The sequence below is a fragment of the Emydura macquarii genome, unplaced genomic scaffold, assembly GCF_026122565.2.
Source record: "Emydura macquarii macquarii isolate MOO-44397 ecotype Brisbane River unplaced genomic scaffold, CSIRO-AGI_Emac_v2 contig_320, whole genome shotgun sequence".
NCBI lineage: Eukaryota > Metazoa > Chordata > Testudines > Chelidae > Emydura > Emydura macquarii.
The window spans coordinates 13403625-13429891 of record NW_027130457.1 but is presented as its reverse complement, the minus strand read 5'-3'; the positions used below and the strand labels follow the sequence as shown (position 1 = coordinate 13429891).

The 26267-nt window shown below is 45.9% G+C and overlaps 1 protein-coding gene across 1 annotated transcript; it reads right to left on the bottom strand.

Annotated features, from left to right (window-relative positions):
* Window positions 1-24192: 24192 nt before the first annotated feature.
* Window positions 24193-24780, bottom strand: LOC137167378 (MAPK-interacting and spindle-stabilizing protein-like). The gene has a single exon (XM_067569499.1). It carries the CDS (start codon window positions 24778-24780, stop codon window positions 24193-24195), a length of 588 nt encoding a protein of 195 aa, XP_067425600.1.
* Window positions 24781-26267: the final 1487 nt, after the last annotated feature.

The window sequence follows — 26267 nt, the reverse complement described above, 5'->3', positions numbered from 1 at the left end:
TTTCCTGGTTCTAGCCTTGGCCCTGTCTGTCCAGTATGCCAGCTACCTGCTGCTACTCTGTAGTGTCTTTGGTTCCATCTCCACTGCTGTCTGAGTCTACCTCACATGACCTGTGTCCCATTGCAACATGGACTGCTGCTTTTTGCTGTTGTTTTGTGGGGCTTTTGATGGTTGGACCCAGACTTGCTCAACGCTGTGTAGTGGTGTTGGTCCTTTGTTGTTTCCTGCTTAGGCTGGCATTCTCTTAATTGCTTCTGTTGTTACACCAGTGGGCTCTGGCAAACTATCCCTCATGCAAAGCAGTCTTGGTTCTCTGGTCCATCAGTCCTTGTAGTGAGTTACTAACTAGTCATTGGGAATGTGTATTGTGATAGTCCAACATTTCCAGACAGGATCCCTTCCTATCTGTTTTTCCTTTGCCATTGACCTCTTGGATGGTTTTACTGACATCTCTACCTTTGTTGGTGCCCTGGGGAACCTGTTTTGTGAGCCAGTTCCCATTGGGTGCTTAATCATTTGAATTCTGCTGCAGTGTACTGTGGTCCTCTGCTGGAGCACATCATATTAGGTATCTCCTACCTCACAAAATTCACCATTAGTTTCCTGATAACAGCACTTGCATGAGTGTTCTTGTGACAGAGTGCAAGGAATGAATACCTAGTGAATCCCAGGGGTACGTACCCAAATCTGAAGCCCCCTCCACCAGCCTAAGGGGAAGAGCTATTAAACCCAAAGTTCAAATGAGATCAGGGGACACCAAATGAAAAAAACAGGAATGGGTATGAGGGCCACAGGGTCATAAGCAGGGAACCTGAGGAAGACACCTAGCAGAGGACCCCAGACAGTGCCCACTGCTCCTCAAAGGTGTCTAGGGAGCCCGTGGACACAGCCCAGAGGAATTCTGCCTGGATGAGTAATCGAATGGAGGAACAGAAATAGGCTCCACAGTCACAGAGCACCTTCTCGTCCAGCATCCTGCTTCCGGTTTTATAGATGGCCACTATGGCCAGTGCCGGGGGGGGTTGACGAAGAGGTCTCGTGACTTCATGGGACCATGGATAAAAGAAAGAGCCACAGGAGTAAAAAGAGAATGCAGGCAGAAGTCTAACAACAGAGTGGGAGCTATCCAGTTTATTGCACTGAATGCAACATGTATGATTATCTGCCCTATGTGTGGGTGGCGTATGTGTGCATTCGGTGCAAGGAGCTCCTGGGTCTCTGAGACCAAGTATGGATTTTGGAGACTAGGGTGGCTGAACTGGAGGAGCTAAGGGAGACAGAGAGGTACATATGAGACTTTCCAGGGCACAGTAGAACAGTCCCATCCCCAGTATGACAGCCTCTGTGCTGTTGAGGAGAGTGAAATTCTCAGAGAGGGAGAACATCCAACTGGAGCAGAAGGAAATAATCCCATAGTTCAGTGGTTCTCAACCAGGGGGAACATGTACCCTGTGGGGCTATGCAGAGGTCTTCCAGTGGATACATCAACTCATTTAGATATTTCCCTAGTTTTACAACAGGCTGCATAAAAAGCACTAGCAAAATCAGCACAAACTAAAATTTCATACAGACAATGATGTGTTTATAGTGCTTTATATACTATAAACTGAAGTGTAAGTACAGTATTTATATTCCACTCGATTTATTTTATAATTAAATGGTAAAATGAGAAAGTAAGCAATTGTTCAGCAACAGTGTGCTATGACACTTTTGTATTTTTATGTCTGAATTTGTAAGTAAGCATTTTAAGTGAGGTGAAACATGGGGTACACAAGACAATTCAGACTCCTGAAAGGGGTACAGCAATCTGGAAAGATTGAGAATCACAGCCATAGTTGGAACCCTTCTTCCAGATGATGCCATGGTATCCTCTCGCACTGAGAATGCCTTTCTCGGGGAATGAACTCCAGTTATTAGAAAGAGACAGGTAATAGTAAGGGGGGACTTGATCATTAGAAATATAGATAGCTGAGTTAGTGATGACCAGGAGAACTGCATGGTGACTTGCCTGCCTGATGCAAAGGTTACAGATCTCTCGAGACATCTAGACAGACTTATGTGTAAATATGTGAGGAGGAGCCAGTGATTGTGGTATATGTAGGTACCCATAACATAGGGAAGGATAGAAGAGAGGTATTGAAAGCCAAATTTAGGCTGCTAGTTAGGAGATTGAAGTCCAGGACCTCCATGGTAGCATTCTCTGAAATACTTCCAGTTCCATGTGCAGGGCCAGTTAGACAGACAAAACTGCAGGGTCTCACTGTGTGGATGAGATGATGATGTAAGGAGAAGGGGTTTAGATTTATTAGGAATTGGGGAATCTTTTGGGAAAGGGGTAGCCTATACGGAAAGGATGGGATCCACCTAAACTAAAACAGATGTGGATTGCTGGCACATAAAATTAAAAAGTTGTAGTACACTTTTTAAACTAAGGGTGGTGGAAGCTGACAGGTGCGAAGGAACACAAGATTCAGGAAGAGGATCCTTAGGGGAGGATCTATTAATGGAGAGTCTGTATATCCTAGTAAAGAGGAGAGGATGGAGGAGGATAAAATATGGGTAGGGTCTGATGAGAAACAGTCAAATGAAAAAGAGTCCCATTCAATTACATCACATAATGGCAGACAACTAAAAAGTGACAATTTTTTATTGCTTATATACAAATGCAAGAAGTCTAAATCCTAAGATGGGTGAACTTGAGTATCTCATATTAAATGAGGATATTGATATAATAGGCATCACAGAAACTTGATGGAAGGAGGATAATCAGTGGGACAGTAATATCAGGGTACAAAATATATCAGGACAGAATAAGTCGTACTGGTGGGGAAGTGGAACTATATGTAAAAGAAAGCACAGTCAAATGAAATAAAAATCTTAAATGAACCAAACCATGCCATACTATAAATAGTAATTCCATGCTTAATTGAGAAGACTATAACAGTAGGGATATACTACCAAGCACTTGACCAGGATGTTGATAGTCACTGTGAAATGCTCAGAGAGATTAGAGAGGCTATAAAAATAAAAAAGTTAATAATAAAGGGGGATTTCAACTATCCCCATATTGACTGGGTACATGTCACCTCAGGACGGGATGCAGAGATAAAGTTTCATAACACTTTAAATTACTGTTCTTGGAGCAGCTAATCCTGGAACCCACAAGAGGAGAGACAATTCTTGATTTAGTCCTAAGTGGAGGACAGGATCTGGTCCAAGAGGTGCATATATCTGAACTGCTTGGTAATAGTGACCATAACATAATAACATTTAACCTCCCTCAGGGGGAGGGAGAGAAACACCACAGCAGCCCACCGTGGTAGCATTTAATTTCAGAAAGGGGAACTACATAAAAATGAGGAAGTGAGTTAAACAGAAATTAAAATATACAGTGCCAAAAGTGAAGTCCCTGCAAGCTGCATAGAAACTTTTTAAACACACCATTATAGAGGTGCAATATAAATGTATACCCCAAATTAAAAAACATAGTAAGAGGACCAAAAAAGTACCACCATGGCTAAACAATAAAGTAAAAGAGGCAATTAAAGGCAAAAAGGCATCCTTTAAAAAGTGGAAGTTAAATCCGATTAACGAAAATAGAAAGGAGCATAAACTCTGGCAAGTCAAGTGTAAAAATACAATTAGGAAGGCTAAAAACGAATTTGAAGAACAGCTAACCAAAGACTCAAAAAGTAACAGCAACATTTTTTTTTTAAATTTACGCCTGCTAAACAACCAATTGGATAATCAAGATGCTAAAGGCGCACTCAAGAAAGATAAGGCTATTGTGGAGAAATTAAATGAATTCTTTGCATTGGTCTTCAAGTCTGAGGATGGGAGGGAGATTCCCAAACCTGAGCCATTCTTTTTAGGTGACAAATCTGAAGAACTGCTCCCAGATTGAGGTTTAATTAGAGGAGGTTTTGGAACAAATTGATAAATTAAACAGTAATAAGTAATCAGGACCAGATGGTATCCACCCAAGAGTTCTAAAGGAATTCAAATGTGAAATTTCAGAACTACTAACTGGTATGTAACCTATCATTTAAATCAGATTCTGTACCAGATGACTGCAGAATAGCTAATATCAGACCAATTTTTAAAAAAGGCTCCAGAGTTGATCCTGGCAATTACAGGACAGTAAGCCTAACTTCAGTACCAGGCAAATTGGTTGAAACTATAGTAAAGAACAGAATTATCAGACACATAGATGAACATGATTTGTTGGAGAAGAGTCAATATGGTTTTTGTAAAGGGAAATCATGCCTCATCAGTGTACTAGAATTCTTTAAGGGGGTCAACAAGCATGTGGACAAGAGTGATCCAGCGGATATAGTGGACTTAGATTTTAAGAGCCTTTGACAAGGTCCTTCACCAAAGGCTCTAAAGCAAAGTGAGTGATCATGGGGTAGAGGGAAGGTTCTCTCCTAGATCAGTAACTGGTTAAAAGATAAAACAACGAGAGTCTGTAGCACCTTAAAGACTAACCAATTTCTGCTGGAACCTCCTGTTCTCTGTGGCTTGCCAGAGCCTGTATTCCCAGGCAGGATCCTAGGGTTTACTCCCCCCTAGGATTGCTCCTTATCTCTTGCCAACTTCCCTTCTTTCTAGGGAGTGACTTCAGAGCTCCCTCCTGCAGCACCCTCTTATCACCAACTTCCTCTCTTTATGAACCCAGCCCAGTTCCTCCCCTATCTGGGCTTCATCAGTGATTAGGCTTTATTAATCCCTGGCTTTCTTTCAGGTGCAGTCTATAAGGCTAATTGGCCTTTACCTGTTCATGCCTTGTGTGGGTAGATACCCTATCTGTGGACGTACCCCTGGAACCGGGGAGCAGCATCCGGGTTTTTCCCTCTCTGGGTCCTCCTCAGAGGGGGACCAGCCCTCCCAGTTACCTCCCACCAGGAACAGTCTTGTGCCCTTTTCAGGGCAAGCAGTCTATGCACCAGGCCCTCAGGCAGGGCTGGCCGGGCAGGCAGTCTATGCACCAGGCCCTCAGGCAGGGCTGGCCGGGCAGGCAGTCTATGCACCAGGCCCTCAGGCAGGGCTGGCCGGGCAGGCAGTCTATGCACCAGGCCCTCTGGAACGGCACGTGCGGGGAAGGGAAGGCTTCCTCACGAAGGATAGGGAAGGGGGACGCAGGCCCACCCATCTCCACTGCGTCCCAGCCCAGGGCCCTTGCAGTGGCAACAGCATTTGCCGCAACACGCCACCCAGGTTGCCCCTGACTCAGCCACTAACGTGTGGCGATCCCTCAGCTTCTTCCTCCCCGAAACCCCCGGTACCTGCCTCCTCTGGGTCGCTGAGGTTTGGTAGACCTGCTAGGCCCTCCTCATCCACAGGTGGCAGCTCAGGTAGCTCCATGGGCTCATCTTCAGAGGGTAGCTCCTCCAGGTCCTGCGGTCCCCAGGCCTCAGGCAGGGCCGGTAGGTTCTCAGGGTCCCAGGCTCGGCACTGGTCTGGCAGGTCTGCTTCCGGCTCCCAAGCCCCGGGTGTCTCCGGGGAGTTCTCCTCAGGCTCGTAGTCCACGGGGAGCCCCAACAGGCATTCTTCTGGCTCCCAGGCCATGGGGGTCTCTGGTGGGTCCTCCAACTCCCAGGCCATAGGGTACCTGGAGGAGGCCTCAGTCGATCCCCAGGCTGGGTTTAAGGCCAGCCACTCTCTCTCAGCACAGCTCCCCAGCCCAGCCTTTGCTAGGAGCTCCAGAGGAGACACATCCTTCCCCTTCAGCCATCTCCCACCAACTGAGCTCACCAGCCTGGCTCTTAAAGGCCTAGCTCCGCCCCCCCTGCTTCCAGTCAGGTGGGGCCACTGGGGCTTTTAAAGGCCTAGACCCGCCCCCTTGCTTCCGGTCAGAGGTTTCCCTGGGGCAGGCCTCTGTCAGCCAGGGTGGGTCTGGCTCCCTCTCTGGGTCCTCCTCAGAGGGGGACCACCCCTCCCTCCCAGCTACACTATCATAGTCTCTTATTACTTGGACTTATGTGTCTAGCACACAGGGGCCTGATCTCAGTTGAGGCCTTTAGGAGCTACTATAATACAAACATTAAATATTAATAATTTGTTTTGGATCTTGGAGGGACCAAGGATGGGGAGGAAGACAGGGGCTTCTTTAGATCAGAGAGGGAGATATGGAAACCCAATTTTCTCATTTAAAACCCTCATGCTAATATCTCTAATGGCTTGCTTTGTCCCTTTTATAAAACATTCCACCACTGAAGAAACTTTGACATCATAAATCACAATCCCTCAAGATAGGTAGGCGATGTCTTTCATATGAGTAATGTTCACATGAGTGAAAATCGGTTAAATCAATTACAGAATATTTAAAAGGAAAACTGAAACCAAGTCAGAGCAAACAGAAATAACTTTAAGGGTGAATAATCTACACAAAGTGCCATGGCAATATTTGGCAAAACAGGCTGGTCAAAACCTAAAGATTTGGTTTAAGCTGTCAGATGTATTTTAAGCAAGCCTTCACAAACATATCATGAATGACAGAAATTTATGTTTCATATGGAACCTCCAAGGAGCTTACCATGGTTCCTAACTCTCTCTCTGCTTGTAACTTAGGGAGAGGTGCTATCCCTGGGAAAAAGGGGGGCTAAGTGCAGACTCAGAGTCTGTGAGACAGCCAAGCATGAGAGAGGAGAGACACAATTTCAATCCAAAGAGACACCATTGGCTCGGAGGAGGATAGCAGGGTGCCTGGATGGCCATCAGCTCGTGGGCTCAGAGGAGGAGCTGTGTCTGTGAGAAAGAAAGGGGGCAGAGTCAAATGATGGATGAGTAAAAGTCTGGGAAGAAGAGGTAGCCTGACCAAAAAGAAAGTTCTCAGTGAGATGCCTTCCCCACAGGAGCACTGTGAGAGGGAAGAAGCCTTTTTGGGAGAGTCTGGAGCTGGCCACAGAAAGGCCAAGCTGGCTGTGGGTGAGCTTGTGAGTCCCAAGCCTGCATTCAGGGTCCCCCTGAGAATTGGCCTCTGGGGACCTCGAAGTAATAGCCTTAAGATTGGTGACTGTTCAAGGTGACTCCCAGTGTATAGGATTTTGTTGGAAAATTTCTCACACCAGACCCCCCCCCCAGCTGAGATAGCCCCCCAGTTCCCTAGGTAAATCAGTTACCATGTGGCAAGTGCTGCTCTGCTGCTAGTTCAGAGCTGCCTGCTGTGAGTGTATCTGAGCACAAGGGTAGGAGATTAGAGTTAGGTTCTTAGTGAAGTTATTATAATTTGTACCTTGAACCCTGCATGGTGAGGGGAAATCCTGGAAACAGAAGCAGCCTGACTCCTACATGAAGAGGATACCTGCCAGCCACAGGTGACAGCCCCTCTGCTGTCGCAGAGGAGTCTAGATCCATCTTTGAACCTGAAGATCATTCACAGAGTTGTGAGTGCATCATATTTTAGTGAGATAGTTGGGGAAATTGTTTGGGAGACCCCCTGATCCCTGAACTGCATCCTCAAGCCAGGAGTTAAAGGCTTGGGGATTTTGTTATCTGCTGCCTAGTAAATCTGTGGATGCACTTACCATCTTATCTCACTTGAAAGTTTTTGGGGCTGTACTGAACCAAACCAGCCAAGTTGTGTATTGCTACACAGAAGACATTGTTGACACAGGTCACCGAGAGCCCCTACAAAGTACTTTACTCAATGGGACAGTAAATTTTACTCTTACTATATCAGGTCATGTGACTTGGGAAATTCATGGGTATTATCAGAGTGGGCACTGGTGACCGTGACAGTAGTGTTTTACCCTGTTACGTTATATTTACTTCCTGTTTAATATAATTACTCTGTGTTTGGTGTTATTTCTTGGGATTCTCCAATGACCAGGCAAGTAAATGAGGGTTACCCTGTGATTAGAATTTACTTTCTGAGCTGCCCTGGTGATCCTGTTAGGAAGGAGCCAAGGGTGGCTGTCAAATAAATTCAAATAGGAAAAAATATAAGGAAGTTACACCCTGCTGAGCTGGAGTTGGGATCCAGATTAACTCAGGGCCAGTCCATCAAAACCTGTAAGGAGACTGCTGTAAAAGGAGGTAAATGGGTGGATGGAGGGCTACACCCTCGACAATATTTTTCAGTTTTCCATAGGAAAAAATGAAAATAGAAATGTTTGTTTCAAAATGTTGAAATGTTTTGTTTCAATCCAAAAACCCTGTGTGGTGAGGGGAAATTCTGGAAATAGAAGTAGCCTGACTCCTACATGAAGAGGATACCTGCCAGCCACAGGTGACAGCCCCTCTGCTGTCGCAGAGGAGTCTAGATCCATCTCCAAACCTGAAGATCATTCGCAGAGTTGTGAGTGTATCATATTTTAGTTAGATAGTTGGAGACATTTTTTGGGAGACCCCCTACTCCCTGAACTGCATTCTCAAATCAGGAGTTAGGGAACACTAAATTGTACTCTTGCTATATCAGTTCACGTGACTGGGGAAATTCATGGGTATTATTAGCATGGGCACTGTTGACTGTGAGAGTAGTGTTTTATCCTGGTATATTTATATCCTGTTTAATATAATTACTCTGTGTTTGTTGTTATTTCTTGGGAGTCTCCAACTATCTGGCAAGTAAGTGGGGTTTATCCTGTGGTTAGAATTTTCCTTCCAAACTCCCTGGATGATCCTGCCAGGAAGGAGCGATGGAGGTGGAGGCACTGCTAAATACATTCACACGGGAAGGAAGTTGCACTCTGCCTGTCCATCAAAGCCCATAAGGAGATTGGCATTAAAAGGCGGTAACTGGGTGGATGGGGGGGCTACACATAAAAGTAGCTGCTGAGCTGCAGACAGTAGGATAAGGCATAAGTTATTTCAGACTTTTCTAAAGTGTACAAAACACTTGGCCCTGCAAGAATCACAGCTACTATATGTAGTTGTGTCTTACAGGTTGTGGATGCAGAGCAAGAGAGAGAGAGAGACAGAGTGTAAAACTGAGAAATGAGTAGGCCCCAATGGCTACCACAGGAGCCTAATGAGGCTACATAGAAGCAGGAGTTTTCTCAGTAGGCATGGCACTAGTCAAGCCAGAGCCAGTACTACAGTGACTGGAGTTCTTTCCATTAATAAAAAAGCATACAAGTTTGGGGACAGGAAACACCCATAGATTCAAAATTATTTCTACTTCCTGTTTTCTTGGATTTCCTTTATGTAAGTAACGATTAATGCACTCCGACAAGAGAGAAACACATCAGATTATTTTTAACTGGGTTTCTTTTCAATGCACAGCATGTCCTTTAACTCCCTCAGTGATTTCAAATTAGTCAGAGAAAATACACTGTGTCCCCTGCTGTTTTGCCCGATGAGTCCCCATTTTTCCGCCTGCAATCCACTTCATCTCCTGCAGTCTATTACCTTGCCAGACTGCTCACTCTCTCTGTCTGAAAAAGGTTTAGAGAATGTTCACAATGAAAAGAAAAATATTCACAAAGGAAAGAAAAACTACTCTGAATTTGTGGATTCTTTAAATTATTACATACTCAAAAAAGAATCTGATTCTTTTGAAAAATCTGCCATGCTATTCATATTTGTTCTGGGAAAATAGCACCCTTTTCCATGAAAATTAGCCTATTTTGAGTCACATGTCTTTGAAGTTTGAAACCCAAAGTTTGAAAAATATATTTTCAGATGGTTTTGATTAAAAAACAGCCTTTTCATCAAATTCCATTGACATGTGAAACTAGGGGCACATCATTTCAGGGAATAAAATAGCAAAAGATATTCCACAGAAGAATAAGTTTTCCAGAGCTCTACTCTCATCTCAGACTGCAGCCTATTAGTGCCCCAACAGGAAAGAAAAGAGGTAGAGAGAGAAGTATTGGTACTTTCTTCTGCTCCCTACTGTCCTTCAGTTATCAATTAGTTCACATACACTCCTTCCTCCTCCTGCCATGTGATCGTGTTCTCCCCTTCCTGTCAATTCTCCTTTTACTATCAGAGGAATACTATAAATTCCAATAAAATGACTAAATTAAATCAAATGATTGTTTCTTATTTGTTTCTTCCCTTTATTTATACTCTTCTTTCTCCTCTTCCAGGTCAGGGAAACAGGGATGATAGCAATGTCTTCAGCCATAAGGAAGAATGGATAGGGATTAGAATGAAAGACCTACATTTCTATTGTTCTATGATTATGAATGTGATTTTGGCCATTTTGGATTTGGAGTTGACAGCAAGCCATCCACGATGGGACTTCAAAGAGACAGTGATAGAAACGAGACTGAAGTGCATGATATAAATCCAGAGTGGACAGGTATAAACAGGTATTGTCAGCAAAGAAGTGGTAGTTGAACCCATGGGAGCACATGAAGTTACACAAGAAAAATGGTTAGACAAAGAAGAAGAGGAGGCCAACAACAGAGCCTGGAAGGACTCCAACAGAAATCGCAGATGGAGAGAAAGAAGAGTCATATAAAAAATGCTGAGGTAATTGTGTACCCGTGTACAAACTAACATCATAATAAAAGGTCATCTCTCTAAGGAAGACAGCAAATAGAAGTCAATACATTTACCGTTTTTTGTATGTGTATCACAAAACAGAGTGACCTTTGTAGGAAGCTAAAACCTTCATCTTTCATTTGATTTTGAAATACATGAAGTGTTTTTAACATTTTGCTTTATTTATGTCTTCTCATTTTTAATCTCTTTTTTTTTTAGTTTTAGGTCGACATTAAAGGTTGTTTCCAACCTTTTGCTTTGTGTTCTATAACTCAGTATGTCTTTCCTTTTCCTTTCTTAATGTGAGTACTATTGAATTGAGAAGTGAGATCTGACATAATGAAATTAATTTTGCACATGAGACAAAAAGAAAATACTGATGGAAGAAAATTTGTTATAGTATTTGAAGAGCCAGTAATATACAAGGTGCAGGTCTTGAAATTCCTTTAGGTTTGTAATAGTATATATATGAAATAATAGGATATTGAATGTTCCAGCAGGAATACCTGTCATCTGTCTGGATCTAATGGCACTAATTATAGTTTCAGTTAACAGGTACTCTGAATCGCTATCTCTTATTTATGTACACTAAATTTTAAAATAGAAAATGGGAATGCCATGTGGGGAACAGGACATTTTAGCAGAAAGGAGGTGGCATTACCCAGGGTACAATCTGGACTGCTGAACAGCTGTGTCCTCTTAATTATCCAATCTGAGGTGCCTTTTACACTGCTTTGTTGGACTGTTCACACACAGCCTCTGTCATGTAAATTACACCCAGCTGATTTATATGAGTGGCCTAAACACTCCTGAATTATACTGCAGAGTGACACCAGCAAATTCCCAGTCCCAGACTTGTCCCCAGAAATGTGTGTCTTGTACTGCCCTACTCTTTCCTTCTGCGAAATACAAGCTCATATATATTCTGTTAATAAAATGATGGCCTATTGTGATGGGACCAGCCCTGATGGCTATAGGAGGGTGCTCCTATTTACAACCTAGGGAGGTGGGCGGGCGCCAGCCCGTCCACCGTTCAAGGCCCCTCCCCCAGCCTGAGGGGAGGAGCCACCGGACCTAGGAGGTAACTAATGACGGGGGACAACAAATGCAAAAACAGGAAAGGGCGTGAAGGTCAAAGGTATAAAAGAAGGGAACCGGAAGGGGACACCGAGCAGAGAACCCCGGACAGCGCCCACCGCTCCCGGAAGGTGTCCATGGAGCCGGCGGATGCCGCCCAGGAGAACTCTGCCCGGAGACGTGAACGGAGAAGGGAACGGAAATAGGCCCCACAGTCGCAGGGCGCCTCCCCAGCCAACCTCCCCTCCCTGGTATTATAGGAGGGTGCTGGAAGGCATATATATCAGCCCCAGGCTTAGCAAATCTTTGTTCCCTGGGTGATCCAGCTGCGGCCACTCCAGGGCAATTAGGCCAATCAGACCAGCTGTGGCCACTCCAGGACAATTAGGCCAATTAGGCCAATCAGGCTAGCTGGGGCCAATCAAGGAACTTGCCCCAGCAGTTAAAAGCCTCCCAGCCAGGCAGATGGGGGCAGCTGAGAGGGAGTTGAGTAGAGCTGCTACAAGGTGTGGAGTGAGTGAGTGAGTGAGTGAGTGAGTGAGGGAGGGAGGGAGGGGCGGAGCGGAACGGAGCGGAGCGCAGCAGCAGCAGCAGCAGCAGCAAGGTGTGGAGCCGGTGGAGGAGCTAGTGTGGGTGTGGCGAGAGCACCCAGCCACAGGAGGTAAGAAGGAGCCTGTGCAACCAAGACCAGAGGACGACGGTCCCAAAGAGCCTGAAGGAGAGCCACAAGCCAGGGGGGGGCTACAGAAAAGCGACCCAGGGAAGGTAATAGCCCCTTGGACTAAGCTGTTTGAGGCTACTCCTCGCAGGGTCCCTGGGTTGGGGCCTGTGGTAGAGGGTGGGACCGGGCATCCCCTCTCCCCCCCCCTTGCTCCCACCCAGCCACACCACCGGCATAGCCGTAAGGAGCGCAGACCCACGGGGCAAAACAGGCCCACCTTGCCACACTATGATATGCATAATCTTGTTATCTCAAATGAAGTCTCCCAAAGATTTCAATCCAAGAACACTAGTTTAGATAAAACAAGTTTATTAACTACAGAAAGATAGATTTTAAGTGATTACAAGTAATGAGGCATAAAAGTCAGAATTTGTTACAAAGAAATAAAAGGTAAAACACAAACTAATACCTAACTTTAAAAGCTAAGTGAATTTAAAGCAAAAAGATTTCTCTCACCACATGCTTGCTGTTGTCTGGCTGGATTCCTTTCAGCCAGGATCCCCTCCTTCAGTTCAATGATGCTTCCTTTGTCTTTCAAGTGTTGTTGATGCCATGAGTAGAGATGAAGGGAGAGAAGTAATTTGGAGCCTCGTTCCTCATTTTTATATCTCTTCCTCCTCTTTGAGGATCATCTCCAACTGTGGTTCAGGAGACAGTAAATCTGTTTGCCAAGTTGTAAATTTCTCACTCACACTATTCTTCCTGCCAAAGAATGGCGCTAACCCAGGTGATAGTCTATTTCACAAAAAGCACTATTTTTAAAAGAGCAATGCTCCCACTGTATGCTTTCTGACCAGTGCTGAATTGCCAGACACTCTTAACAATGTGCTTTGCTACACTTCTAAGAAAAAGAAGAGTACAGTCCATATCCTCAAAGCAATTACCTATGTGCTGAATACTTTGTGAAGCCATTCAGCCTAATGCTAAAAGATGCTGAGCACCTCCACACAAATGTAGCATGTGCTCAATTCTGACTGAACTCAGAGGGAAATCAGCACTCCATGGATATGATATTGAGCAAAGAGGATCAACTGTAATACAAAAAAACCCACTAAAACAAATAGCATGACATAACCAGACCATTAACTGACAGCACCTCTTCAAATGATGAGCTAGTTTCACAAAGGGACTTAGGCACTGCAACTAAGTTTTAGGTCCCTAGAAAATCACTGAGATCCACAAAGCCTGGGTTGGATATCCAGGCTCCATATACACTGCATGAGGGGAAATAGGTGTCCTAAGAATAGGATTCAAAAAAGCTACTGCCTAAGCTAGCCAAGAGGCAATGCTGACAAGATGGATGTCTCCTAAGCCCTGCCCCTTTCCTGGAGCTTGTTGCCCAAGTCCGGGCTGCAGTGAAGCGCCTATCTCTGCTTTTGAGATGGGAATCCTTTCCTGGAATCAGGTGCCTAAGCCATTTCTTGCAAGAAATGAGAAGGAGGTGGCATTGCTGCTGCTGCCCACTTTACAGCTTTTAGCCAGTGGTTAGAGCACTCATCTGGGACGTGGGAGACTCTGGTTCAGTTCCACTTCTCTGCCTCATAGGGAGAAAGGGTTGGAAAAGGTGTCATCCACCTCTGAGGTTAGTGCTCTGACCATTGAGCAGTGAGATATTCTAATGAGGGTCACTCTCAGTCTCTCCTGTTGAAGCTGTTCCACTTTGGATAAAGACTTAAATGGTCATTGAGACAGTGAGAGAACAAAAATGACTCTAGAGCAGGAGCAGTCAATAGGCAGACTAGGGGCCAAATCCAGACTGCCAGACTCTTTTGAACAGACCTAGACATTTTTTTATTTACTTATTATCATTATTGTTATTATTTTTGTATTTTCTTTGGTGCCTGGACCTTGACTGTACCTTGACCAAAAATTTAGACCTTTACAAAAAATAGTTGATTATTCCTGCTTTATAGCCTGGTGGGCAGCACACTCACCTAGAAGGTGGGAGACCCAGCATCTGCTCTCTCTGATCGAATGACTCTAATTATTTCCCCACCTATCTTCCCCTGGTTTATGGATCACACTGGTGCTTAGGAGTCTGGAGATCTAGACAGAGGCAGCAGTACACATTCCCAGAGGCAGAAACATAAGTGCCTAGGGAACTTTTACACTTGAAATCTACGGGTCAAGAGAGCTCAGGCACCTACAGAGTTAAGCGGCAGTTGAGCAAAGATTTTGTGAATGTCAGTGGTAATTAAATGTTGGTCTTAGGTGCGTAAACTGTCATTTAGGCACATATGTCCTGTGGTGAATGTGGCCTGCTCAGTAGAATTGTAGTGACAAATAATATTTCGATCATTAGATGAAGAGGCTCAGGGCTTACATTTGGCTTTCTTTTCTGTGCCAAGCAATAACCTTTCCCTCTCTTCTTTATTTGATTACTTCCACGGTTGTCAAGGCAATCCTGGCACTGTTATGGTTCATGCCACACAAGGGCTTCTGACGAGGCTGCCTTCTATTTCAACTTATTTTTTGCCTTAAAGATTAAGTTCCTGGCAGCACACTTTTACACATGGTCAGGAAAAGGCTAGATGCAGTTATGAGTGAAGCAGCAGGAACAGCAGACATTCATCCTGGATCTAAATATAAACAAACAAAGACTGAGTATATATAAAAGTTATTGGGAAGCAAAAAACAACTGGGTAAAACCTGTCAGTTGCGATTCTGGTAAAGCTTTTTGTACTTTGTGCCAGTGTGACTTCACTATCGGGTATGCAGACAAAACTTAAGCTACACACCACAGCAGATGGACACAAGAAAAAACACACAGGCCAAAGCTGTGACAAATATTAGCAAATTCTTTGTCTCTGCAAACACTGAAAGTGACAGAATTGCCACATGCAAAATTGCAGCTGTTTGCCACACAGTTAAACACAGTCTAAGTTACAACAGCATGGATTGTGATAATAAATTACCAGTGAAATGTTTCATGATTCAAATATTGCAAACAAAATGTGTTATAGAAGACCCAAAGCAGAACTATGAGTGACCAATGTTTTGACCCCAAAGTCTGTTGAGGATTCGTTACAGGCTTTATTAGCATCACCACCAGAACAGTCAGGTGTACTTCTCTGTTGTGACTGATGCCTCAGATAAGGGGAACAAGATGATGTTTCCAATGTCTCTATGATATTTCACCATACTACACAGTGTTGAGTGCAAGCTGCTCGATTTTTATGAAGACAGTGATGAATCTGCAAACAACATTCGTGGTGCTATGATGAACTGTCTAGAGAAACACTGGCTTAACATTAATTACATTATTGCATACTCTGCTGATAATGCAAATGTGAACTATGGCAAGCACAATTTGGTGTATCCATTGTTATGTACTGAAAATGACTGCATTTCGAATGCAAACTGTCCTGCACACATGGCCCACAATACTTGCAAAAATGCAACTAATCAGCTGTTGGTTGACATAGAAATGATTGTGCTTAAAATGTATAGCCATTTTTCAGTGTCTGCAATATGCAGAGACGAACTCTGAAGGTTTTTTTGAGTTTGTTGAACTGAATAAAAAGAAGTACTGTGACATGAGAGTACAAGAGGGCTCTCCCTTAACCCAACATTTGATCAACTTTTGAGAAATTGGCCAGCAATTACAGCCTACTTCAAGTCACTAAGGGAGTCTTGTCCAATAGCATTAAAGAACACAGAAGATGGTGGGTATGCCTGCATTCTGGAAAGATACATGTGGCTTTTTTCCCACAATATAGCTTGCATTTCTGATGAACTTGTGAGAAAGCTATATATTACTGATGTGTACGCAGAGGTTTTAAGATGAAGTTGCTAAACTGGAAAGAGGATTGCTTTTTGGTTTCCAAGCCAAACAACTGAGGCAAAAGCTACTACTATACCAAAAAGCAAAGGTGTAAAGCAAGACTTCTAAGTTCTATAGCACTGTGCTTTTGTACATTGATAGGTGGTTTGATTTCTCTATTAACAAGGCAGTGATGAAGCTGAAACCCTTTGGCCTCTACGAGAAGCTTAGTTTCTCAGACCTTGAGGATGTAACGAATGCACACAAAATGAGGGAAATCATAAACATGCAGCAGCTTTATGAGGCATTCTGCACCAGTCAAGATGTGATGAAAACATCAAGAAATGACATTTCCAAATCTATCAGTGAAAAATGGATGTATATGTTTCAGAATTGTGGAAAAGGAAGCATTTGTAGAGAGGATTTTTTTCATTAATGGGGAAATAAATGGTCTGACATATGACATATGAAACAGATGCAGCATAGATTTAATTAAAAGTAAACTCCAAATTTGTATACATTTCCAGTTATCCTGCAGAGATTTCTTCATCTCTGTACAACAAGATTGGGAATTGCTGAGTGCTGCAAAAAGCATCAAGAAATATCCCTGGTGAATGTAAGTGCATACTGCTTATTTATTAATTATATTATTATTAACAATAATTAATATAATGTCAGGAGGAGGAGTGGGCAGGGGCACTAAAAAAAACAGTCCCGTTTTTTAAATACAATGTTGGCAACTCCAGGAACCAGCTCCCTAACTGTCACCAGCAAACCTCCTCAGCCTTCTCATCTTCCGTGCCCTGTAACCTTTCCCCTGAAGCCACTCAGCTCAATCACAGCAGAAGCCCTCCCACCTGGCCCCCAGCAACCCTGCACCCCTCCACCGTCTGTCCCATGTGCCTTGCTAGATGAACTTCTCACTGTTGAAGCAACAGCTGCTGTGCGAGTCCAGGGAGGCAGTGGCCAGGGTAGGGGCCAGAGGCTGCCTGGGCAGCAGGGCCTGCAGGAGCCAGCCACAGAGTGGCAGATGCAGTCTGGGCAATGTCAGGAGAAGCCCTGAGCCACTCAGCATCTGAGGTGCTGTGGCAGCAATCTTACCTGCACTGGAGTTAGGGAGTACTTCCCTGGTAGCACAGCTGGCTAAGGCCTGCTGCCATCTCCTCAGAACTCCACCTGCCTGTAGGTGAACAGGCACTAACCATTGTAGTTACACCTAAGGTAGAGAGGTCTCTGCTGGCTGGGATCCCCATAACCTTGTGGGCCTTGATGCAACTGCACCTCTTGCACTGGAAGCAGATTGTTTGTTATTTGCTCTTCTCTATTCATAATTAGTCATTGGTTATTCGCCTGTGAGTTTCAGATATCCGGTCAAGAACCAGAAATGAAATGATGTGACTTGGATGACCAGTTCCTAAGACTGAATATCAACACTGGGTACTTTGCAAATATCCAGTTTGCTTGGTATTACTGGATTATTTTAAACTACTGAATTTGCAGATGCCAGAAATGGTCCTCAAATTATTCACAAAGCCAAAAGCTCAGAAAATAACTGTTTTTAAAAAACCTGTTTATCTACATCTATCAGTATATCTGAACTCTATTCCCTAATTACTTATGGACAAAGTGCTCTCAGTAAAAGGCGAATTGCAAAGAAAAAACCTCTCCTTTTCAAATGATCTTTAAAGATGATCAAAGTTTGTTTTTTAAAAAGCAATAAAATTCATCTTCCTTCCTTGATTATTTTTACATGGGAATTATTATCTCTTGTCTTTCCTGAAAGAGCTTGGCAAGACTTTTGGAGGTCTGAAGGATCATATCTCATCATGAGACTTTAACCTGACCTGCAGCTAGCACTGCCCCCTTCCCAAACTCTTTCCTGAGAAGGAAGAGGATGCTGAAGTTGAGAACCATTCTTAAAATTCTCAACATGGGTGGTAAAAAAGCAAAAGCAAATTCCTTTTTGCTTTTGTTTCTGAGTTCATTTAGAAAACATTCCTAGACCCTTCATAATGGAGTAATATTGTTATTTTGTGTTTCCATAGCTTCACAAAGAACAGGTTTTAAAAGTCATAGCATGCTTTTTAAACAAAGGAGACCCAATTTTTAACACCTCTAACATTAATAAAAATCCAAAAGTGACCTCAAATATAAAAACCTTCTTTGTATACTGCATGACTGAATGGAAGCATTATGAATATAGTAATTATCAAATCTCCTGAGATTATACTTGTCTGAGACATTTTGCACATACATTATTTAATCTATTACCATCAGTATTTAAGTCTACTTAAAAACAATTAAAAACTGCCTGTGAAAGCAAAGCAGTGTTCCATTTCACAGAGTTCTAATTACTCTTCATTTCAGGTCCTTTTCTTATCAGAATGTGCTTCTTTAAAAAAAAAAAAAAAAAAAAAAAAACTTGCTCCCTTGCAAAGAATCGAAAAAACTTTGGATATATAAAAATGACATTCATATGATATACATTTTTTTATTATTTTTTCAGGAAAATCCAAAAGTCATGGTGAAGGAAAACAAAGCAGAACAACTATGTCATTAATGGAGATATGACCTGTTATGGTGCACACTCACCACTAAAGTGCCCCCTTGCACCAGGGTGCAATGTTGCTAGGGTCTTTATGCCCCACGTAGGCCATCTGCCACTGTGCACAACTCAGCCATCCAGCTGAGAAGTGTCTAATTCAGATTGCTTTTGCAGTAACAAAGCAAACGCTAATAGCGAGTCTCACAACAAATCGGCCCTTCCTCTACACTTTGTCTTCAAACTCCTTTGTCAGCTACTGTTATCTCCCCTAACTTCAATATTGAGCACAGACTCCTCAGATTGCCTTCCTGTCTGTCTCTGTTGACTCTGGCTCAGGTCCCTTAACAGGAGTCCCTGTGGATCCTTCCTTCAGACAGAACTCTTTGCCTTTCATGAAGGCCAGGTGTCCATTCAGTTATCATCTGATGCCTGTTCCTGCCCATTTGATTGAGAAGCAACTAATTAACATCGATCTCAGACAAAATAATAGAGCAGCTGATACAAGACTTAATTAATTAAGAACTAAAGGAGGGTAATACAATTAATGGCAATCAAATGCATTTATTGAAAGTAGATCCTGTCAAACTAACCTGATATCTTTTTTTATGAGATTACGAGTTTGATTGGTAAATGTAGTAGCATTGATATAGCAGACTTCTGTAAGGCATTTGAACTGGTACAACATGACATTTTGATTATAAAAGTAGAATGATATAAAATTAACCAGGCCACGTTATCCTAGGCTCCAAAACATACAGGAAGGGGATGGAAACACCCACTGAAATGAATGGAGCAATTCATACATCTCAAAACACACATTGTTTTAGGTTATATTGCTCTGCGTTGAAGGTTCTCATTCAACTGAGAATACCACATTGAGATGAATGGGCCACTTCATACCTTTCAGAGCCTCCTATGCTGCAGATGGCTGTGTAGAGGAGTCTTTCCCCTCACTGTCCCTCTGTGCTCCTGGACAGGACAATGCTGCTACGTGCTCTAATATCTGCATGCTTGCATGGATTTTCTTGAAATTTGCTGTGCCTCAGAGCAGAGTAAGGTTTGAGACCCACATTTTGGGTCAGTTTAGCTGGGGTGGTAGTTGTTGTCTTGGCCTGTGATAATTATATCAGGCCATGAAATTTGAGAATGAAATCAGCAACTCAAACAGGATCCTTTGTAAGGGCTTGAGCCAAGGTATTTAATCAAAAAAGCTTCGCTTTCCTTATAATATTACATTCAAAAGTGTGGGCATGTGTTAAAACCTGCTCCCAAGACATCTTGCAGAGTGGATATAGGTTGGTCCCATCTCTATTGATTTTCATTCCTGCAGTGTCCTCTGCCCACAATCTCACAATAGCAGGTGTTATTTTCCTAAATGCATTTATATCAATCATAGGATCTTTCATTTTTTGACCATTTATTTCAGCTAATATTTCCCTTAATAACGATATTGAGGCCCTAACCATTGTCCTTTCTACATTAGTTTCTGAACCTCCAGTTATGGCCAGGTCATCAGCTACCTCACTCTCATATACACCAGTGTGTGATGGAAGGGAATCTATTGAAAAGTCAACTTATGACCCCACTTTCTAACCCTCTGAGCCTCCTTATGAATTGCAGTGTTGATAGTGTTCTGGTTTCTTTGAAAGAAACAAGGATCTCTGCCTCTGAGTCAACAAACATCACAATATCCATCTCTGTTTCTTCTCTCTTTATTTCTTGCAATGCAGTGAGAATAGCTTTCAGACTGGCCCTATAGTTCAGGCTGATATATCCTGAACTAGTGCTTTTTTTTTTTTTTTGCACTCTTTTCATTAGGGCCACTGGATGAAGACACCACAAGCACCATTCTTGGAGGATTTGTCTGACAAAGCATCAGAGTACACATTAATTTGTTTGCCTTGTGACTAATACTGTTGGATGGTCTTTCCTACAGTTTTCCTTAATGTGGCCACACCTGTATTTCTTTGGGCAAGGTTCCAAAAGGGAGAGATATTTACTAAAGCAAATAGGTTCGTGTGGAGGAATTACTGAGCATAGACACTTCTTCACTCTCCCTAGCCTCCTAACATCATCAAGTGATTCCATTTCTTCAGTAGCCTCTGCAAACTTTTCCGAATAAAATGATTGTTTCTGTCTTGATTTGGTTTTCCAATTTCTGAATAAACCTGAACAGTGATGACATTCAGGTAGGGAGTAAACAAGATTTCCACACCAAATTAGTTATTTTCTATGCTTCTCAAGAGGTTGAACATCAGACTCTTATTCACAAATTGCTATTGGAGTGGATCTTACTGCTCCAATAATCATGTGAACTACAGACAACTGCACAATTTCCATCTTTGCATGATTACTGGGAACAATATGTGACCAGAAAAGTAAGACATTGGTCATACAATACTTGACTATCAAGCAGCATATTGTTTTCAGTGTCTTAACACATGACCTCAACTGGTACTGGCAATACACCACAGAATATTCCACCTCTTTGCTTTGGCCGCTATCTTTCTGACTTGTGGTCCAAATAGCTCTGTGTCCAAGGTCACTTCAGGGTATATTGCATTCCTCTCAATAGCAATGCCTTCTCCATTTCAAACTGTAGTTGAACCTGTCATATTCTTGCAGCCCTGATGCTCCAGTGTAGCAATTTGGAGTTGATACCTTTTGTTCGGTGTAGCTATAGCCATACCAATGGAGTATTATCTGTCAGGATCCTAATTAGGTAAGGCTTTAGTTGCTTGATTACAAACACAATAGCATAATATTATTTTCCTATAACAGAGTAATTCTGTTCAATGTGTTTCAGTTTTTTATTTAAGAAAACAATGGGATACTGTGTTACTTTTCCCTGTTTATATCAGAACCACTTCTAGATTTGTGTCCAATGTATCAGTACATAGTTCAAACATTTTGTCAAAATGGACTGGCCATTACAGGATTTTCTTCACCTTATCAAAACCTCTCTGACAGACTTTTGTCCACATTACTTTACTCGGCTTTGTCTTTTTCCACAAGTCTGTGATAGCAGACACAATGTCAATGAAATAACATACAAAGTTTTCTGTAATCAACACAAAACCTTATCGTCCTATCCTTCCTTGGAACCATGATAACTGAAGAGGCCCAGGAACTGTTTGACTCTTTAATTAGATCCATTTCCAGCATACTTTTTATCTCTTTATGAATTTGCTCCTGCATTTGCCAGTGATCTGATATACCCTGAAAGAGGTAGACTGAGCCCCCCAGTGTCAATTTTGTGGTTTATTTTATGAGTAAAGCCAACCTGCTGGAAAATACTTGCTGGTGACTCTGCAATACATTCATAACCTCTGACTTTTCAGGTGAGTTTAACTCTGCCCAGCCTGGCGTTTAACAATGCACTCCAGTGAGGTATCACTTTGGCATTCAGCCATCAAATCACAGAAAACTGCAGATTAAGAATCTTCCTTTGTATATTATATCATTTGGAAAATGGCTTCTCCATTGTGGTAGGCCAGGGGTCCTCAAACTACAGCCTGCAGGCTCAGGCCCATTGACACATTTTGATGGCCTGCTCCCCTCTTTGGGCCCTGCCCTTTCCCCTGCCCCTCTCTCACGTGGGCCCAGCACACCGCTCCCGGCCCCAAGCAGTGCTGTGCAGCAGCCACTCCTGCTTCCCAGCCCTACTTCTTCCTTCCACCCCCGCAACACCTCCCATGTGACATGGGCCCAACACCGTGGCCAGGAGCCATCCCCGCCCCAAGCAGCAGTGCACAATGGCCCCTCCCCCCTCCCAGCCCTGCCTCTTCCCCCGGCCCCTTTCCCACATGGATCCAGCCACTCCAGCCCCACAGAAGAGCAAGACTGAGTGGTGTGACCCTCGCAGCTCAAAGTTTGGGTACTCTTGTAGTAGGCTTTTAACCTACTTACACACACTGTCTGTGGAGCAATCTGGCTGCAGGGCCTTTGCATGTTATAAGAACCATCATTAGCTCTTTTCACAACCTCAGAAGGCCCCTCCCATGAGTTCTGCATTTTGTGCCTTTTTACAGAGTGTAACACCAGCACTGAGTCCCCTACATCAAATAATTGCTCACAGATATTGTGCTTTCTACACTGTATGGCTTTTAGAGAGATTATGCTGAACTGTTTTCATCATTAATTTTTAAATCTTTCCTAAGCTTCTGCACATATTCAGCCACTGGTTCCCTCTTTGCCTCAGCACCTTCCTCTCAGGAGTCCCTGATGAGACCCAGGGGACCTCTGACCTTTCTGCCATACAGGAGAGCAAATGGGGTGAATCCTGTGGACCCTTGGGGTAGTCCCTGTAAGCAAATAACAGACAGGATAAAATTACATCCCAGACACTTGTCCTTTTGGATGCATACACTCCCAGCATAACTTTTAGAGTCTCCTTGAACCTTTCAACTAAAGGGCTTGTCTCTGTGTGATATGGGGCAGATTTCAACTGTTTTACCCTGTACATCCTCCATAACTCACTAAATAGCTTGGATATGAAATTTGTCCCATGATCTGATAAGATCTCTCTTGGAAAACCTACTCAGCACAGTATAGTAAACAGCCCTGAATGCTGTTTTAGCCTCTATATTAGAGAGAGCAAATTCCTCTGGATATTGTGGTGAGGGGGGCCTTTTCTGCCCTGCCATGGGTCCTGCACACTTTTCAGCTATACTGGTGATATGCCTTGGTGGGAGTGGGGGGGGGGTCGGGTTGTTCCCTGCCCCACCCGGCTTCAGGGATCTGCCCCCTGAGCCTCCCAGCCCTGCTCCTGCCCCATGCCCCCCCCCCCCGCTCCCTCTCCCCTGCCTGCAGCAGCTCCCCTGATGCCTCTTCCTCTCTGGCCCCTGTACTCCTGATGCCCCCAGTGCCCATGGCCTCCCTTTCACTGCCCTCCTCTCTTTTTGGTTGACCCGCCCTGCACACTGCACTCCCCTCTATTGGCTTAGCTCCCCCCGTGCAGCCAGAGGAGCCGGACTTCCATCTTCAGGCTGGTGAGTGCCTTGCCCCTGCACTCCCGCCTGGCTTAGGCCCCCTGTTTTCCCCTGTACTGGTACCCTCTTCCCCTGCTTTCAGCCTAGCGGGGAGAAGAGGTTGCCCCCCCCCTTCCCCCTCATCCCCCTCCACTCCCACCCACTACCCCTGCTCCTCTGACCTTGCCCCCTCCCCTTCCCTCCCAAGATGGCGGGTGTGCCTGGGGCTGGGACCCCCTCCCTGGATGCTCCCGCCCCTCCCCCTCGTCCTGACACTCCATCCCCACCCGTGGAGACCAGCCTCCCTGCCCCTTCTGGGCGAATAGGTGTTGGTCCCGCGGCCCCAGCAGTGGCCACCTCGAGCAAGAACTCCAGGGACCCTGTCGCCACCACGGTCACTGCCCCCCCTGCTCTGGGGGGTGCGCCCTTGGCTGGGAAGAAGGGCCGGGGAGGGGAGAAAAAGAGCAAGAGCTCCACACGGACGGCGCCTCCACACCTGTGGCAGGGCCCCCGTCCCCTTCCCTTCTCCCCTCCCCCGCTTTCCCCTCCACCAGCTCTGGGGGTGGCGCCGCTCCCAGGGCATACACCCAGGTGCTCGTGAGCCTCCCGCTCTCCACCTTGTCATCTGCCCCGATTGCTGCCTCCAGCACCATCCCTGGGGGCCGGGGCCCCTCTCCCGCCCTCACCAGGTGGCATGGGGTCTGGTGCCTCCTGGTTTCTGCCTCGCCCCACGTGGAGACCTACATGCGGGCACTGGCATGGGTGGTGGGGCCCACAGCCGTGGTGGCGGCCTCGAAGATGTACGGGAAGGCGGTGTTCTTCCTGGCATCCGAGGCCGCCACCCAGGAGGTGGTGGAGACGAGCCTGGTGTGGGGGGGGTGTCCATGTCCCCGTGGAGCCCCTGGAGGACCTGGGCATACGGGTGGTCCTCACTTCTGTCCCGCCCTTCTGGCACTTTAACAACAGCCTGCTGGAGGACATGGGCTTTGTGGCGTCCTTCTGGGAGTTCTGGCTGGCCTGGCGGGAGCAGAGGTGGGCCTTTCCCTCGGCGCGGCGCTGGTGTGACGTGGGGAAGGTGCGCGCCGGGCTCTTCTGCCACAACTACACTTGGGGGGGGCCAGCCGGTGGAGGGATGCGGGGATAGAGCAGCTGGAGCGGGAGGTCTTAGCACTGGAGAGGCGTCTAGCCGCCAGCCCCGAGGATCCGTCCCTCTGCGGAGCGTGCTGGGAGAAGCGGGAGGAGCTCCGGGCCCTCGAAGACCTGCGGGCATTTGGCTTCGGGCCCCCCTTTGTGGGTTTTCTCTGGGTGCTGTACACCTCCGCGGAGTGCCTGGTCAAGCTCAACTGGACCCTGACTGAACCTGTCAGCTTCCGGTGCAGCGTGCGTCAAGGCTGTCCGCTGTCGGACCAGCTGTACGCCCTGGCCATTGAGCCCTTCCTCTGTCTCCTCCGTCAGAGGTTGACGGGGTTGGTGCTCCGTGAGCCAGAGCTGAGGCTGGTCCTGTCAGCGTACGCCGACGACGTGCTCCTCGCAGTCCAGGACCCGGGTGACCTGGCGCAGCTGGAGGCCTGCCTGGCCGTCTACTCAGTGGCCTCCTCCACCCAGGTCAACTGGGCCAAGAGCTCTGGCCTGATGGTAGGGGCCAGGTAGCAGGCGAGCTCCCTCCCACCCACACTTCAAGCCATGTGGTGGAGCGCTGTTCCTCTGCTCTATCTGGGCATTTACTTTTCTGCCACCCATCCCTCCCTGGCAGAGAACTGGCAGGATTTGGAGGACAGAGTGTCTGCGTGGCTGCGGAGATGGATGGGAGTGCTCCGGTGCCTCTCCCAGCTGGTCCTGTCCATGCTCTGGCACAGGCTCAACATCCTGGTCCCGATCCCAAGCTTCCTGGCCTACCTCCAGAAGACAGTTCTGGAGTTCTTTTGGCCAGGACTGCACTGGGTCTCTGCAGGGATCCTGAGTCTCCCCGTGGGGGAGTGCGGGCAGGGCCTGTGCTGCATCTGCAGCCAGGTCCACGCCTTCCGCCTCCAGGCCCTGCAGAGACTCCTTTACGGTGCAGGTAGTCTGGCATGGAGCCTCTTGGTGCACGCCTTCCTCCACTGCCTCCGAGGGCTCCGATACGACCGTCAGCTCTTTTATCTCCATCCGAGGGGTCTTCCGCGAGACCTCTCCGAGCTATCAGTCTCCTACCAGGACCTCCTCCGGACCTGGAAGCTGGTCTCGGCCTCCAGGCCCCCTTCGGACCCTGAAGGGATGGATCTCCTTGCGGAGCCCCTGCTACACAACCCCCAACTCGGTGTGCAGGTGGTGGAGACCCCGTTGGTACGACGGAGGCTGGTCCTGGCGGGGGGTCACCAATATCGGAGACCTCCTGGACTATGACCAGGAGGACTGGGAGGACCCCCAGGCACTGGCTCGGTGCATGGGACTCTCCACCCTCTGAACCCCCCAGTGTGTACTCCAGGAGGTGAAGGCAGCTTTGCCCCCCACTACTCGGGCTTCGCTCGAGCGGGTCCTGCGAGAAAGCGCTCCCCGCCCCCCCCCCGCCCAGTCCCGGCGCTCTCCATGAGGCCCCGGCCCCGTGAGCCCCCCACCCATCCACTCCCCATGCCCCGAGCCGGCTGCACGACTTGCAGCTGGTCCTCTTCTGAACCGCGCCGAGGGCCCATCTTTACAAGCTCGTGCTCCACACCCTTCACTTCCTCGTCCTCGTGTCCCACCCTGACACAAAGTGGTGGGACCTGTTACCACCTATGG